This window comes from Oncorhynchus kisutch, linkage group LG1 (assembly GCF_002021735.2).
Source record: "Oncorhynchus kisutch isolate 150728-3 linkage group LG1, Okis_V2, whole genome shotgun sequence".
NCBI classification, from domain to species: domain Eukaryota; kingdom Metazoa; phylum Chordata; class Actinopteri; order Salmoniformes; family Salmonidae; genus Oncorhynchus; species Oncorhynchus kisutch.
Genome location: NC_034174.2, coordinates 51,186,268 through 51,204,613, shown reverse-complemented (window position 1 = coordinate 51,204,613; position 18,346 = coordinate 51,186,268). Strand labels below are relative to the sequence as shown.

General features: G+C 43.8%; 1 protein-coding gene across 1 annotated transcript; it reads left to right on the top strand.

Moving 5' to 3' along the window:
- The first annotated feature begins 389 nt into the window (after nucleotides 1-389).
- si:dkey-156n14.3 (zinc finger protein ZXDC) lies at nucleotides 390-18,228 on the top strand. The gene is made up of 10 exons (XM_020484133.2): nucleotides 390-2,460; nucleotides 2,798-2,950; nucleotides 4,477-4,555; nucleotides 4,940-5,070; nucleotides 5,376-5,546; nucleotides 5,642-6,429; nucleotides 6,613-6,697; nucleotides 9,073-9,245; nucleotides 9,458-9,559; nucleotides 17,228-18,228. The coding sequence occupies exons 1-10, from the start codon at nucleotides 456-458 to the stop codon at nucleotides 17,312-17,314; spliced, it is 3,774 nt and encodes a 1,257-aa protein (XP_020339722.1). The 5' UTR covers nucleotides 390-455; the 3' UTR covers nucleotides 17,315-18,228.
- Nucleotides 18,229-18,346: the final 118 nt, after the last annotated feature.

Here is an 18,346-nt window from a genome sequence, read left to right as displayed (position 1 = left end):
AGACAACTAAACGTTTGTTTAATTTTTAAGATATGAATGAATTAGTACTTTTTATGTCTTGTTCTACTTTGAAAAGTTAGAATTTTGTTTCAACTATGTAACATCGTTTGGACAGTAAAGAGCTTATAGTGCCACCTAATGGTCCTCAATAATAGCAATCTCCCGTAACCCATTAATATTTTTAGACCACATACAATGCAAAACTAAGTTTGCTTTCAGAAAATATTCAATACAATGATAACATGAATGTAACGAGTATTTATTACGGCACCGCAGGTCCTTTGAATGGTTTGAACTTTGCAATAAGATACAAATAGTTCCATTCCATCGGTTTGTTATCCATCCATTCCGGCCACGGTTTACGATAAACTTTGGCGTTGCTTACCGGCTCGCCTTCCCCATTTGTGGGAAGGGCGGGCCTTGTATGCACTGCAGCCTGCTACAGGGATACCAAGATGGAAATCCAGGGGCTTTCTGATGCCCAAAACATTTACTATCAACATGGCGCCCCACGTAGAACAGGCTCGTCTCAGTTTAGGACAACGACACTTTCTCGCTCCATTTCGAACGAGAACGAAGCAGAGGAGAATTTGGAATCGCACGAACTGCAAAGCAACAACAACAATAGGCCGAGGACATCTCCATTTCGCCTGCAGGTAGAAAATGGCAGCGGTGTTTGCCTGCCAGTCTGCAAGCAGAACGGTAAAAATAATAGCCCTCTTCAAGCTCAAACAGCGAGTGTGGGACTCCGTAACGTGAATACTTTGAAAGAAAGGGAGCTAAACACACAACTGCCTCCACAAGATTTGAGGACGGGTTACAAATATGATGTTGAAAGTGGGGATAGCATATTGCAAATGGCGTTGCCTTTCTTTGAGGGGGAAGAGGAACATTCGCAGCAACTGCAAACTGCGGTTTTACGGCAGCAACATGAAGACGGCGCCTCCCTGTTGCAGTCATTGGCGAGCGAGAGCACGGCGGCCTACAGGAGCAACACCACGGTTAGCGCGAATAAAAACACCGAGGGATTGTATGTGGTTTTCAACATTGTCCAAGAGGATGGAAATGACACAAATAAAGACAGACTGGGGAATCCATCCAAAGATGGAGATACAATAATCGGTAAGAAGCCTGAAGATTCCAAAATCATTCCATGTAATTCGATGGAGGTTCAAAACACCAATGCCCTTATTGAATCAGACGAGAATTTGAACAATTTAGCAGGCAAGGCCTTGAAAATAACTGCTCCTCAGTGTAGTGCATTCATTTCAAGTTCAAATAGTGAGGGTGAGGCAACTGTACCGAATGAAAAACAGTCTATGTGTTATGAAACGGAGAATGAAAACGCTGTTTTGACAAACGAATATGGCGATAACATATGCGGCCACCTTGACAACATTGACAGTGGCGCGGCAGACGAATTACTTTCTCAGCCCGAAGCTAGAGAACGCAGTGCCTTGATTTCAGAAAACACCTATATCGTGGAAATGAGCGACACGATGGACACTTCCGACTTCATTTCCGACCCTGGAACGAGCCTCTCTGCTTCCGCCAATGCAGATGGGGCCTCTGCCAACGAGACTTTCTCTGGAACCATCATGATAAACAACCAAAGCATCATAGTAACCATAGAAAACGGGATACTGACTCTAGCAGCACCTCCAGAGGGTTACACCCACAAAGATGACGGAATGGTCGGCTTGAAGGAACACCTTGGAATGAAAGACAATGAGGACATAGTGCTTCTCAACTATGACAGCGGGACCAAATCCATTGGGAAAATCAGCAACGTGGCAGTTATTCGGACTGGTCACCACGAAGAGCCTAGGCTTGGCATGTCCGCAAGTGACTCCGAACTGGCTCTGGCTGACCACTGTTCATTGTCAGAGTTTGGCGCCTCTCTGGACTCGTGCCCAGTCATCAAGCAGGAGAGTGGGACACTGTGTGCCATAAGCGAGGGTGACTTGGTGTCCCTGCGCCCAGAGGGTTCTTTTGTCGACTGTGTCGACAACGACGACTTCCAGCCTGTCAGCTTCATCGGTGCTTCAGGACTCTCCAAGAAAGGTGCCTTAGTCACAACGTACCGCTGCCCCCAGCCCGGCTGCCTCAGCACCTTCGACGCGCGCCAAAAGGTCAAGATGCACCTTCTCAACCACACTGAGGACCAGAGGCCCTTCAAATGCACCTTTGAGGGTTGCAGCTGGGCCTTCACCACCTCCTACAAGCTCAAACGCCACCTCCAGTCTCACGACAAGGTGCGGCCACACAAGTGCGAGTGGGAGGGCTGCGGCCGCCGCTTCACCACGGTCTACAACCTGAAGGCGCACGTGAAGCAGCACGACCAAGAGAACTCCTTCGTGTGCGAAATCTGCAGTGAGCGCTTCCGCAGTGCCACCCGGCTGACCAATCACCAGCGGGCCCATTTTGAACCCGAGAGGCCGCACAAGTGCGAGTTTCCAGGTGAGGCGAACGTTCTTCAGGTGAAATGAATGTTCAGAATGATGTTTCAAGTTTCAATGTCCTATGCGCTTGTGTAGTCAAATGCCTTCAACTCAAGGCATTTCACTGTACTTGTGCATGTTACATTGAAACTTGAATCAACATTCTGAACATTCATTTCACCTGAACAACTATTTAATGGGCAATTCCTTGGTAACAGAATGATGTTGAGACTCACATTTTCACATTCACTTTAAACAGTCTATATGCACGTGTATTCATATATATTGTCACAGAATGTATATATTTTGTCTTTGCGTGGGTATTTAACCTCTGTGTGTGTGTGTGTGTGTCTCAGGTTGTGAGAAGACCTTCATCACCTACAGTGCCCTATTCTCCCACAACCGCACACACTTCCGCGAGACGGGCCAGTTTACCTGCACCTATCCGGGCTGCGACAAGCGCTATGACAAGGCCTGCCGCCTCAAGATCCACATGCGCAGCCACACAGGTACTTCATAGTGATTGATATGTTTTTATAGCCGTAACACTTTTCCAAAGGTCTGAGTGCACTTTACATTGTCATGAGTAGCATCCACCTGAAATGTTCCCATACTACATCACGTTCAATTTAACATTTAAGGTTGCTTAACGCTTTTTATAAGCTGAGCGAAAACTGCCACAGATGAATTTTGATCCAAAGTGACTAACAAAACTGTCAACACACAAACTGCATGGCCAAAAGTATGTGGACACCTGTTGTCGACCATCTCATTCCAATATTGTGGGCATTAATATGGAGTTGGTCCCTCCTTTGTTGCTTTAACAGCCTCCACTCTTCTGGGAAGGCTTTTCACTAGATGTTGGAACACTGCTTCATAGACTTGCTTCCATTCAGCAAGAGCGTTAGTGAGGTCGGGCACTGATGTTGGGCGATTAGGCCTGACGCGCAGTCGGTGTGCCAATTCATCCCAAACGTGCTCGATGGGGTTAAGGTCAGGGCTCTGTGCATGCCAGTCAAGTTCTTCCACACCGATCTCAACAAACCAATTCTGTATGGATGTTGCTTTGTGCACAGGGGCATTGACATGCTGAAACAGCATGGGCCTTCAACAAAGTTGGAGCACATAATAATAGTCTGGAATATCATTCTAGGCTGTAGTGTTGATTTCCCTTCACTGGAACTAAGGGGCATAGTTCAAACCATGAAAAACAGCCCCAGACCATTATTCTTCTTCCACCAAACTTAGGCAGGTAGCGTTCTCATGGCATCCCCAAAACTCAGATTCGTCAGTCGGACTGCCAGATGGTGAAGCGGCATTCAAAACTCCAGAGAACGCGTTTCCACTGCTCCAGCTGACATTTGGCATGGTGATCTTAGGCTTGTGTGCGGCTGCTCGGCCATGGAAACCCCATTACATGAAGCTCCCAACGACCAGTTCTTGTGCTGATGTTGCTTCTAGTGGCAGTTTGAAACTCGGTAGTGAGTGTTGCAATCGAGGACAGATGATTTTTACGCTCTTCAGCACTCGGTGGTCCCGTTCTGTGAGCTTGTGTGGCCTACCACTTTGCGGCTGAGCAGTAACAGCAGTTACAGTTTACTGGGGCAGCTCTAGCAGGGCAGAAGTTTTGATGAACTGACTTGTTACAAAGGAGTAATCTATGACGGTGCCACGTTGAAAGCCACTGAGCTCTTCAGTATGGCCATTCTACTGCCAATATTTTTCTTTGGAGGTTGTGTGCTCAAATTTGTACACCTTTCCGCCACAGTTGTGGCTGAAATAGCCAAATCCACTGTTTTGAAGACGTATCCACATACTTTTGTATATATAGTGTATATTCTACTGCACTGTTGTAGCTAGTAACATAAGTATTTAGCTGTACTTGCTATAACACCTGCAAATCTGTGTACACAACCAATAAATGCTCATATGATATTGATATCAAAACACAGACACAAATCCATATTATGTTGTCCATGTTTCACCAGTAGTATAGTTACTCATGCCTAGGCTAAGTCTCCTCTTTCGGTTTCAGGCGAGAGGCCATTCATCTGCGATTCAGAGGCCTGTGGCTGGTCCTTCACCAGCATGTCCAAGTTACTTAGGCACAAAAGGTAACTTAATGCTGTCCCTCACTCAACTTTCCATCCCTTAGTTGTTTAGGTATTGTGATGGTGTTGGTCCTCTGTTCTAGTTTAGGGCCTCATAACTATCCTACCAAATTGTCACTCTTGTTTGAAAGTGTTGGATTTTTAGTTCAGAGTCATACACTTCCCTCATTGATAATGCGGTAATAATAAAAAGGTAATTTATCATAAGTTTTATCCAAAGCATCTTGCCATAACAAAACACATCCAGTTTTATGTGTTCCTTTCTGGAATGCCAGCAAACCCATAGCTCAAACTCCCTGAGCCATAGGGGTAAGCATTCCATTATATTTGTATTCATATGACGAAAGAATTGAACCAACCCCCCCCCCCCCCCCTCTGTTATTTCAGGAAGCATGATGACGACAGGCGCTTCACCTGCCCAGAGGAGGGCTGTGGCAAGTCCTTCACCCGGGCAGAGCACCTCAAGGGCCACAGCATCACCCACCTGGGCACCAAGCCCTTTGAGTGCCACGTAGACGGTAGGTGTCATCATGAGATAATCTAGGATCAGCGTTTGCCATAGTGAATAAGATTAGCTGACATGGACAGGGGAGGCCCGATCCTAGTTCATCACTGCTATGGTCTATTCTGAGATGCTTTATGAATACGGGCCTTGTTCTCTTACCGTTGGCTTCGTCCTTTTATCCATGTAGGGTTAATCAAAACATAAATTTCCCCCTTTTAAAGTATTTTTGGACTGAACTGCTTTTGGTTGATCGTTGGGTATGCCCTTCTCTCTAAAGGGCCTCTGATAAATGTGTCTTACGTGTGTGTGCCTGTGTAGGCTGCAGTGCCAAGTTCTCAGCACGGAGCAGCCTGTATATCCACTCGAAGAAGCACAAGCAAGACGCGGGCAGCCTGAGGACGTGTTGCCCCATGGCCAACTGCAGCAAGCACTTTTCCTCCCGCAGTAGCCTCAAGAGCCACATGCTCAAACACCACCACCTCAGCCCCGGTACGGATCACACACACATACTCTGTTCCTCAAGAAACACATGCTCAAACACCCCGACCGCCTGTGTAATGACTGTGTCTCTTTCGTCCAATCAGACGTGCTAAGCCAGCTGGAGGCCACACCCACGCTGACCCCCAGCAGCGAGCTGGTCAGCGGAGCCACTGCCACAGGAACTGGTTCGGGAGTCACCGGAAGCGACCAGCTTGCCAACCTGGACCTCAGCTCCCTGTTCTCTGCTGTGCTTGGGGGTTCTGCGCCCACCACCCACGGGGTCGGGGTGCCCGTGGGCAGCGCAGGGCCAGCAGGCTCCTTTGCCATGGACTTGTCCCTAGTCAGCTCAGGCATCCTCACCATCGATCCAGCCTCGGTTGGCACCGCCCTGGGCACGTCCGGGCACGGTGCTACCATGGCCAAAGCCTCCGTGGACCCGCTAATCCTGGCGGCAGGAGCGGACATGGGCCACCTGGAGGGGACAGTTGGAGTCCTCCCCCCGCAGGGCACACTCAACCTGGACGACGTGCAGACAGTCACCCCCGAAGCCCTCAGCTCCCTTACGGCCCTCACCATGCAGGCTGCCACATCTACCGCAGACCACCATACACTCACACACACCCTCAGTTCCTCCAGCACATTGGCTGCCGAGCCCTCACCCCTGGCTGCGCCCTCTGGGCCCAAGCTCCTCTCGTCCCCCTCTAAGGTGACTGAGGCTGGAGGGAGCAGGGGTGGCAGCGGGCCTCTCTTGGGCTGTGTGGAGGTGCTGGGGCAGCAGGAGGGGGGCAAGGTGCTGACCCAGTTTGTGTTCCCTGGCAGTGGCTGCACGTTCAGCCCACAGAAAGAGCCTGAGCTCAGCCACAGCTCGGCAGTCTCGCCCTGCTCCTTTCTGGTGAGTGGCTTACTAACTAACGCTCTGGTTACAGCATTTGAAGAATGAAATTCAAATAACCGTGTTTTCCCTTAATTTGACATTCAGTTGAGATAAGATGTTGTTATTTGTCCTCGTTTCTATACATGTTCCGAGTCACGGCAGTTGTTTCGTGTGTCACGTTTTTCCCCATCTGCCTTGTAGGAAAGTAGTGGCTCAGCGCGGACTGACTACAGAGCTATCCAGCTGGCCAAGAAGAGGAAACAGAGAGGCCCCACCGCCTGCTCAGGTAAATTTATAGCCCACATTCCTCTCACAATTTGGCTAATTTTTATTCATAGACCTAAATAAAGAGCATCATAGGAACTAGAGGTCGACCGATTATTATTTTTCAACGCCGATACCGATAATTGGAGGACCAAAAAAGCCGATACTGATTAATCGGCCGATTAAAAAAAATATATATATATATAATAATAATAATTTATTAAAAAAAAAGAAAAAATGTATTTATGACAATGTAATAATGACAATTACAACAATACTGAATGAACACTTATTTTAACTTAATATAATACATCAATAAATCAAATAAATGTAGCCTCAAGTAAATAATGAAACATGTTCAATTTGGTTTAAATAATGTGAAAACAAAGTGTTGGAGAAGAAAGTAAAAGTGCAATATGTGCTATGTAAGAAAGCTAACGTTTCAGTTCCTTGCTCAGAACATGAGAACATATGAAAGCTGGTGGTTCTTTTTAACATGAGTCTTCAATATTTCCAGGTAAGAAGTTTTAGGTTGTAGTTATTATAGGAATTATAGGACTATTTCCCTCAATACCATTTGTATTTCATCAACCTTTGACTATTGGATGTTCTTATAGGCACTTTAGTATTGCCAGTGTAACAGTATAGCTTACGTCCCTCTCCTCGCTCCTCCCTGGGCTCGGACCAGGAACACAACGACAACAGCCACCCTCGAAGCAGCGTTACCCATGCAGAGCAAGGGAAACAACCACTGCAAGGCTCAGAGCGAGTGATGTTTGAAACGCTATTAGCGCGCGCTAACTAGCTAGCCATTTCACTTCAGTTACACCAGCCTCATCTCGGTTGTTGATAGGCTTGAAGTCATAAACAGCGCAATGCTTGACGCACAACGAAGAGCTGCTGGCAAAACGCACAAAAGTGCTGTTTGAATGAATGTTTACGCGCCTGCTTCTGCCTACCACCTCTCAGTCAGATACTTAGATACTTGTATGCTCAGGCAGATTATACGCAACGCAGGACACACTAGATAATATCTAGTAATATCATCAACCATGTGTAGTTAACTTCTTATGGTATAGGTGACGCTTGCGTCCCACTTGGCCAAAAGCCAGGGAAAATGCAGCGCGGCAAATTCAAATAAAATGATATAAATATCTAACTTTCATTAAATCACACATGTAAGACACTAAATTAAAGCTACACTCGTTGTGAATCCAGCCAACATGTCAGATTTTAAAAAGGCTTTTCGGCGAAAACATAAGCTATTATCTGATGATAGCACAACAGTAAACAAAGATGGTGGCATATTTCAACCCTGCAGGCGCTACACAAAACGCAGAAATACAATATAAAACATGCCTTACCTTTGACAAGCTTCTTTTGTTGGCACTCAATATGTCCCATAAACATCACAATCGGTCCTTTTGTTCAATTAATTCCATCCATATATATCCAAAATGTCCATTTATTTGGCGCGTTTGATCCAGAAAAAAACAGCTTCCAAATTCCGCAACGTCACTACAAAATATTTCAAAAGTTGCCTGTAAACTTTGCCAAAACATTTCAAACTACTTTTGTAATACAACTTTAGGAATTTTTAAACGTTAATAATCGATCAAATTGAAGACGGGTCTATCTGTGTTCAATACAGGAAGACAACAAACCAGCTACTTTTCAAGTCTTGCGCAACTCTCAACAGTGTTACGCAGTTCCTAGATGGCCGTACTTCTTCATTGCACAAATGAATAACCTCAACCAAATCCCAAAGACTGGTGACATCCAGTGGAAGCGATAGGAACTGAAAACAAGTTCCTAAAAAATGTTGTTTCCCAATGAGAACTCAGTGAACAGACCTAAAAATAAAAAAAATCTGAACTGTTAGTCCTCTGTGTTTTGCCTGCTACATAAGTTCTGTTATTCTCACAGACATGATTCAAACAGTTTTAGAAACTTCAGAGTTTTCTATCCAAATCGACTAATAATACGCATATCTTATATTCTTGGCATGAGTAGCAGGAAGTTGAAATTGGGCACGCTATTTATCCAAAAGTGAAAATGCTGCCCCCTATACCTTAAGAAGTTAACCCACCGTTCCTAGGCCGTCATTGAAAATAAGAATGTGTTCTTAACTGACTTGCCTATTTAAATAAAGGTATATAAAACCATTTTTATCTGCGCCCAAAAATACCGATTTCCGATTGTTATGAAAACTTGAAATCAGCCCTAATTAAATGGCCATTCCGATTAATCGGTCAACCTCTAATAGGAACTTCTCATATGATTATGCTCCTGTTTTATCTGTCGTAGAGAAAGAGAGCATCATTAAAGATACGGTACTAGTCATGATTTAGCCCCTAGTAGTAATAGTTTGAACTATTTAATCCTTTCTTGTTACAGGGAGCTCAGGATTGGGTCAGAGGAAGAATAAAGGCGGGAAGGCCAGCAGTGCCTCAGCGCCATTGGTTCCCACAAGCGCCCGTTTTGGGGAAGCTTCTGCAACTGCCAATGGGGGGCTGACTATCCGTGACCCTGTCACCGGAGCCCAGTATGTGCAGATCCAACTCTTGCAGGTGAGAAGGTTCTCCTACCAGGACATTTGGAATGCTAGCCCAACGTTTTAATTTATAAGGCACAGACAAGAATGCTGATGAGGAAGGCATGTATTACAGACCAAAATAAAATATACGAGTGTGTCCATGCATGACCATTGGAATGTCTGAATCCTTTTTAATGTGATTTGTGTATTCAAATTAAGTATTTAAAGTGTGTGTGTGTGTGTAAGGACGACCCTCCCAGCGACGGGGATCTAGCCTTCCAGCTGAGCTCCCAGCCCTCCAGCTCCCACTCCCAACTCACCGTGGACCTTCCCGTCAACATCCTACAGGTGGGCTTTTTTTGCAGATATAATTAGTAATATATTTTATTTGTGACTCTTGTTTTCAAAAAACCCAAAATGCCAATGACTGTGCAGCCAAATTGCCGTGGACTGAAGCAATGTCCATCTAAGCTGCGCGCGTGCGCTGCAACTCACTTCCTCCGAGACTGCTGCGCAGAAGAAATGCCAGATGCATTTTTTTGTTGTGATTGAATCAACATATCAGCCCCTTTTCAATGCAACAAAACAAATCTAACTTTGCAAGATTGGGTCTGATTTTTGTTGCAGGGCCAGAGCGCAACAGAGTGAATGTGTCACCCATGAGTGGCCAATGGTGTTATAGACCAAGTACAAAATCATGAATTAATGTCAACCCCTTTATAATGTAAAAACGTTTTTAAGCCTCATGCAGTGTAGGCCTGCATTGAACACCACATACAGGCTATATCATAGAAATCAAAAACTATTTCCATATGAAAAGGTTATGGGATTTGCGCCATGGGTTTTGTTGGTAGGCCTACATTATGCCCAAATAGCCACAATAGCCTATTGGCAACTGTCTAAAACTGTAAGGGTACAGCCTGAATGTTCACTGTAAACATGTCCCAGAAGTTGCTCAAAATTCTCACTAGGTTCAAGTTTCTGCTCACAAGACCTAAAATTTGCTCAGTGCCTCAAAAGGTTTGAGGGAACACCGGTCTGAGGGCCTGTGCCCATTCTCTTTTGATTTACTTAACTGGACAAGACAAACTAATTTCTCATAGCTAGTCAGATATCAAATTTGATTTATCACAAGCTTCGTTAACAGCAGGTGTAGACTAACAGCAAAATGCTTACATAAGGCCCCTCCCAACAATGCAGAGAGAAAAAGATCAATAATAAAATAACAACAGAAGGAATAAATGCACAATGAGTAACGATAACTTGGCTGTATACACTGGGTACAGAGTCGGAGGTAATTGAGGTGGATATGTACATGTAATTATGGATAAAGTGACTAGACAACAGGATAGATAATAAACGGTAACAGCAGCGTATGTGATAACTCAAGAGTTTGTGCAAAAAGTGTCAGTGAAGATAGTCCGGGTAGTTATTGCTTAACTAAACACAAATATAAACGTAATATGTAAATTGTTGGTCCCATGTTTCATGAACTGAAATAAAAAATAATCTCAAATTCCATAAGCACAAAGTTTATTTTTCTCAAATTTTGTGCACAAATTTGTTTGTATCCCTGTTAGTGTGCATTTCTCATTTGCCAAGATAATCCATCTAACTGACAAGTGTGGCATATCAAGAAGAGGATTATACAGCATGATTGTTACACAGTTGCACCTTGTGCTGGGGACAAAAGGCCACTCTAAAATGTGCAGTTTTGTCACACAACACAATGCCACAGATGTCTCATGTTTTGAGATGGTGTGCAATTGGCATGCTGACTGCAGGAATGTCGACCAGAGATTTGCCAGAGAATTTAATGTTAATTTCTCTACCAAAAGCCGCCTCCGTCGTTTTAGAGAATTTGGCAGTACATCCAACCAGCCTCGCAACCGCAGATCACGTGTAACCATGCCAAGGGCCTCCACTTCCGGCTTCTTTACCTGCGGGGTGGTCTGAGACCAGCCACCCGGACTGCTGATGAAGCTGGTGCTCACACCAGATACTGACTGGTATTCTGATCCATGCCCCTCCTTTTTTAAATTTTTTAAAATTTATTTTAGGTACACTACATGACAATGTATGTGGACACCTGCTTATCGAACGTATCGTTCTAAAATCAAGGCCATTAATCTGGAGTTCGTTCCCCCCTATGCTGCTTTTACAGCCTCCACTCTTCTGAAAAGGTTTTCCACTAGATGTTGGAACATTACTGTGGGGACTTGCTTCCATTCAGCCACGAGCATTAGTGAGGTCGAACACTGATGTTGGGCGATGAGGTTCATCTGCCACACCTAAAGCCTATTATCGTAGGAAGTTGCTATAGACCGCCAAGGTGCTAAAAGTCAGTATTTGGACTGTGTGAAATGTTGAATAATGTATGTGATATCAAGAGGTACAGTGGGGCAAAAATGTATTTAGTCAGCCACCAATTGTGCAAGTTCTCCCACTTAAAAAGATGAGTGGCCTGTAATTTTCATCATAGGTGCACTTCAACTATGACAGACAAAATGAAAAAAATAGATCCAGAAAATCACATTGTAGGATTTTTTATGAATCTATTTGCAAATTATGGTGGAAAAAAAGTATTTGGTCACCTACAAACAAGCAAGATTTCTGGCTCTCAAAGACCTGTAACTTCTTCTTTAAGAGGCTCCTCTGTCCTCCACTTGTTATCTGTATTAATGGCACCTGTTTGAACTTGTTATCAGTATAAAAGACACCTGTCCACAACCTCAAACAGTCACATTCCAAACTCCACTATGGCCAAGACCAAAGAGCTGTCAAAGGACACCAGAAACACAATTGTAGACCTGCACCAGGCTGGGAAGACTGAATCTGCAATAGGTCAGCAGCTTGGTTTGAAGAAATCAACTGTGGGAGCAATTATTAGGAAATGGAAGACATACAAGACCACTGATAATCTCCCTCGATCTGGGGCTCCACGCAAGATCTCACCCTGTGGGGTCAAAATGATCACAAGAACGGTGAGCAAAAATCCCAGAACCACACAGGTGGACCTAGTGAATGACCTGCAGAGTGCTGGGACCAAAGTAACAAAGCCTACCATCAGTAACACACTACGCCACCAGGGACTCAAATCCTGCGGTGCCAGACGTGTCCGCCTGCTTAAGCCAGTACATGTCCAGGCCCGTCTGAAGTTTGCTAGAGAGCATTTGGATGATCCAGAAGAAGATTGGGAGAATGTCATATGGTCAGATGAAACCAAAATATAACTTTTTGGTAAAAACTCAACTAGTCGTGTTTGGAGGACAAAGAATGCTGAGTTGCATCCAAAGAACACCATACCCACTGTGAAGCATGGGGGTGGAAACATCATGCTTTGGGGCTGTTTTTCTGCAAAGGGACCAGGACGACTGATCCGTGTAAAGGAAATAATGAATGGGGCCATGTATCGTAAGATTGAGTGAAAACCTCCTTCCATCAGCAAGGGCATTGAAGATGAACCGTGGCTGGGTCTTTCAGCATGACAATGATCCCAAACACACCGCCAGGGCAACGAACGAGTGGCTTCGTAAGAAGCATTTGAAGGTCCTGGAGTGGCCTAGCCAGTCTCCAGATCTCAACCCCATAGAAAATCTTTGGAGGGAGGTGAAAGTCCGTGTTGCCCAGCAACGGCCCCAAAACATCACTGCTCTAGAGGAGATCAGCATGGAGGAATGGGCCAAAATACCAGCAACAGTGTGTTACAGAAAACATTTGACCTCTGTCATTGCCAACAAAGGGTATATAATAAAGTATTGAGAAACTTTTGTTATTGACCAAATACTTATTTTCCACCATAATTTGCAAATAAATACATTTAAAAAATCCTACAATGTAATTTTCTGGATTTTTTTTCTTCTCATTTTGTCTGTCATAGTTGAAGTGTACCTATGATGAAAATTACAGGCCTCATCTTTTTAAGTGGGAGAACTTGCACAATTGGTGGCTGACTAAATACTTTTTTGCCCCACTGTATATTATCTGGGTAACCTAAATATTGACTGCTTGTCATCAAGCTGCCCACTCAAAAGTAATCTTCAAGCTGTAACCACTGCCTGCAATATGCTTCAAGGCATCAGTCAACCTCCCAGGGTATTTACAAACAGGAACTAAATCACCCAGGTGTATTGATCACACCTTTACTAATGTTGCAGAAATTGCCTCTATAGCAGTATCCACACCAATTGGATGTAATGATTACAATATCCATATCTAGCCGAAAGTTCCAAAGAATGGATCTAAAATTGTGTGTAAACGATCATACAAGAGGTTTTGCTGGGATTCCTATATCGAAGATGTGAGAAATAATATGTAATGAGGAACATCCGGACGCTGCACTTGAAGCATTTATGAAACAGCTTCTTCCGGTTACTGCTAGGCAAGCGCCCGTCAAGAAACTGTTAGAACTGCCAAATCCCCATGGATAGATGATTCATTGATAAACTGTATGGCTGAGAGGGATGAGGCCAAGGAAATGGCAAATACAGTGCCTTCGGAAAGTACTCAGACCCGTTGACTTTTTCCACATTTTGTTATATTACAGCCTTATTCTAAAATTGATTAACAACAATTCCTCAGCAATCTACACACAATACCCCATAATGACTAAGCAAAAACAGGTTTTTAGACAGTTTTGCAAATGTATTAAAAAATAAACATACCTTATTTACTATGAGACTTGAAATTGAGCTAACGTGCATCCTGTTTCCATTGATCATCCTTGAGATGTTTCTACAACTTGATTGGAGGCCACTTGTGGTAAATTCAATTGATTGGACATGATTTGGAAATTCACACACCTGTCTTGTTAGGTTCTAAATATCAGAGTAAGAACTCGACGGACACTATGAAAGAAAATAAAGAGATACAGGCAATAAATGGTTCATTCTCCCTTAATGTGACTTCACCTCGACCCCCTTCATCACTAATCCATGGCTCTCCCCCCTTATCAGTGCTGCCACGTGATTGTTTTCCCTACACTCAGTACATTCCAAGCTTAATTGCATTGATCATATGCATTCCTCCTACAGATACCCATTAACTTCTGGTGTAGACCATAGACTATGGCACACCTCATGTCTCTAGCATAACAAATTATTAATTTAATTAAGTTTAGAAATCTGATCCATCACTATAAATTGCCCCACAGTTGACAGTGCATGTCAGAGCAAAATCCAAGCCATGAGGTCAAAGGAATTGTCCGTAGAGCTCCGACACAGGATTGTGTCGAGACACAGATTTGCGGAAGGGTACCAAAATATGTTTGAAGCATTGAAGAAAACAGTGGCCTCCATCATTCTTAAATGGAAGAAGTTTGGAACCACAAAGACACTTCCTAGAGCTGGCCGCCCGGCCAAACTGAGCAAACGGGTGAGAAGGGCCTTGGTCAGGGAGGTGACCAAGAACCCAATGGTCACACTGACAGCTCAAGAGTTCCACTGTGAAGATAGGAGAACCTTCCAGAAGGACAATCATCTCTGCAGCACTCCCACCTATTAGGCCTTTATGGTAGTGGCCAGACGGAAGCCAGTCCTCAGTAAAAGACACATGACAGCCCACTTGGAGTTTGCCAAAAGGCCCTTAAAAGAGTCTCAGACCATGAGAAATTAAATTTGCTGGTATGATGAAAACAAGATTGATCTCTTTGTCCAGAATGCCAAAGGTCACGTCTGGAGGAAACCTGGCACCATCCCTACGGTGAAGCATGGTGGTGGCATCATGCTGTAGGGATGTTTTTCAGCAGTAGGGACTGGGAGACTTGTCAGGATTGAGGGGGAAAGGATTAACAGGGTAAAGTACAGAGATCCTTGATGAAAACCTGGTCCAGAGTGCTCAGGACCTCAGACTGGGGTGAAGGTTCATCTTCCTACAGGACAATGCCAAGACAATGCAGGAGTGGCTTCGGAACAAGTCTCTGAATGTCCTTGAGTGGCCCAGCCAGAGCCTGGACTTGAACCTGATCAAACATCTCTGGAGAGACCTGAACATAGCTTTGCAGCAACGCAATCACTGCCAAAGGTGCTTCAAAGTACTGAGTAAAGGGTCTGAATACTTATATTAAAAATAAAATAATCACATTTACGTATTTGCAAAAATGTCTTTGCTTTGTCATTATGGGGTATTGTGTGTAGATTGAGAGATTAATTATTTTAGTACATTTTTGAATAAGGCTGTAACGTAACAAAATGTGGAAAAAGTCAAGGGGTCTGTATACTTTCCGATGGCACTATAAGTCTGACAACACAGCCGACTGTCAAACGTACAGAAAAATCAGAAATCACATAGCTAAACAAAAAAGAATAAACTATACTATGGAACAAAGATGAATGATAGTAAAAAGCTCTGGAGTACTTTAAATTCAATTCTAGGCAAAAAATCCAACTGTTCCATCCTCCATTGAGTCAGATGGCTTGTTGCCAACCATTTTAATAACTTGTTTGTTGACAAGATTAGCAGACTTAGGTATGACCTGCAAAAATCAAATGCTGAGCCTTTACATTCATGAATAATAGACCAAATAATGAAAGACAAGCATTGTAGTTTTGCGTTCCACAAAGTGGGACTCAATAAGGACAAACCACCTGGTACCAACAATCTGGATGGTACCTTTCTGAGGTTGGTAGCAGAATAGATTGTGAATCCTGTTTGCCACATATTCGATTTTAAGCCTAGAAGACAGTGTGTGCCTTCAGAACTGGTGGAAGGCAAAGGGCATTCTGCTACATAAAAATAGAAGAGCACCCTTTAATGGTACAATCAGTCTGTTACAAGTGCTTAGCAAACATTTTGAAAAAATGATTTGATGAAGTAGTTATTTTACAGAAAACAGACTTCCAGCATGCTTATAGGGAAGGGCACTCAACATGCTCGGCACTGACAAAAATGACTCCTAATTGGCAGAAAGAAATTGATAGTAAGGAGATTGTGGGAGCTGTTTTGTTAGACTTCAGTGCAGCTTTCGATGTCATTGATCATAACCTATTACTGAAAAAGTGTGGGCGTTATAGATTTGCATCCTCTTCCTTATTATGGATCGAGAGTTACTTATCTAGTAGAACACAGGGTCTTCGTTTAATCGAAGCCTCTCATGCAAATTCGGTTGTGTGGTGTTCCGCAGGGCAGTACAAATGACCTACCTCTGACCTTGAATAAAGCCTGCGTGTGTGTGTGTGTGTGTGTGTGTGTGTGTGCGCGCTGACAACTCAAACAGTATACACGTCGACTGCAACAGTAAGACACGGAGACGCTCAACAGTCAGTTTTGGAATGTGTAACTAGTATCAAAAGCATCATTTTTGGGACAAGTCACTCAATGCTGAACCTCATTTAGAGCTATTGAATAATGTGGCGATTGAGCAAGTTGAGATTAAACTGCTGGGTGTGACCCTAGATAGCAAGCTTTCATTGTCAAAACAGCTGTGGGGTCATGTGCGGCAAAGAAGGACATGCTGTAGGTGAATTGCAGTTGGTGCAGAACAGAGAAGCACATATCGATCACAGTTAATGTACACGGAGAGAAGGTATCAGTAACATGCATGTCAGTCTCTCCTGGCTCAAAGTTGAGAGATTGACTGTGTCAATATGGGTCTTTGTGCGTCACTATGGGTCTTTGTGCAAGGTATTGATGTGTTGAAGGTACCGAACTGTCTGTTCAAGCAGTTGGCACACAGTTCGGACACTCATCGGTACAACACAAGACATGCAACCAGAGGTCTCTTCAGTCTGCAAGTCCACAACAGAGGCTGGGAAAAGCGCATAAATAGAGCCATGACTGCATGGAACTCTCTGCCACCTTACTGCACAAAGGGGGCTGTGAAGAGACACAGCCATTTTATATATCTTGTATTGTAATTTGCACTGTACAATGTATTAGACCTAGATATTGTGTGTGTATATACTGATATGTAGGCTGTGTGATGTTTTAATGTCAGTGAATGAATGTCAGTGATTGGTGTGTTTGTTTGTATTGTAGTTAACATAAGTAAAGGAGTCATTTCTTTCTGCCTTTCCTCAGGAACCTCCTGCTTTGACAGAGGATGACAATGGCTCGGACAACTCCCAGTTCACAGGAAGCACCATCAACCTGCAGGACCTGGAGTGAGTAGAAGGGAGGAGATGGTTAGCCCAGAGCCAGGGATCAATGTCCTCTGAGAAAGATGAGGGCTAGTGGGGCGCTAGAGATGGTGGATAATTGGGAGGCAGCGTTTTAACACAAGACATCCACCGTCCCCTGCCAACTCAACAGAGAAAACAACCTCACTCTCTCCAACAATGTTATGAGACTGATGTTAAAACAACATCTTCCCCTACAAGAAGATGGATTCTTAATCTTTCCTGCATTCAATGTTTCTGATTATCTCTGGTGTGGGGAAACGCGAGATGTGAAAGTTCTGTTTATCTGGGGTGTGGATGAAGTGGAACCCAGAACCAAATGCACCTTGGGATGAATTGAATCATAAATAAGGGAAAGTTACATTTGAAGTTACATTTGGGGACTTTATTTCTCTCACTTTATACTGTATTTCAGAAATCCCGTTTTGTACCACAATCATTATTGCGAGAGACTGTTGTGTTATTGCACATCCAGTAGGTCCCTCGTGTCTCTTGTCAAACTGACGTTTTGTCAGTCGCCGCTACGGTGCCATATTCTAGCCACTCGTTCGCAGTGTGCTGTTAGAGCTTCTGTCTAGGAGGCCTTATAGACGTGAAATACTTTACTCCCAGAACCATTGAGCATATGCTTTTTGTTAGACTTTTATTTTGTTCTTACTATTTTCTTTTGGGAGGGGGGGGGGGGGGTAGATTTATTTTTCTACTGCTGTGTCTTATATGAACTACGGTTGAGTGAGACTTGAGCGGTCCTTGTTGAAAACATGTTGCCGGTCCACTTGTTTATAATGTCTAATGCTTATCAATGTCATGACTTCCATCTACTTGTTATTTATTATCTTTGGTTTACCAAATGGCTGAATCCAAACGCCAAGAGTTTGAATAAAGGATCAAAGCACAATTATACTTATTTTGTACTGTCTTTTTTTTTGGTGTGTTTTATAGTATTTCTGTAGAACTTAGCTAAACCTAGACTTGATTAAGATTTCTATCTGGCTTTCCTGGTTTCACTCTGGGGTTATAG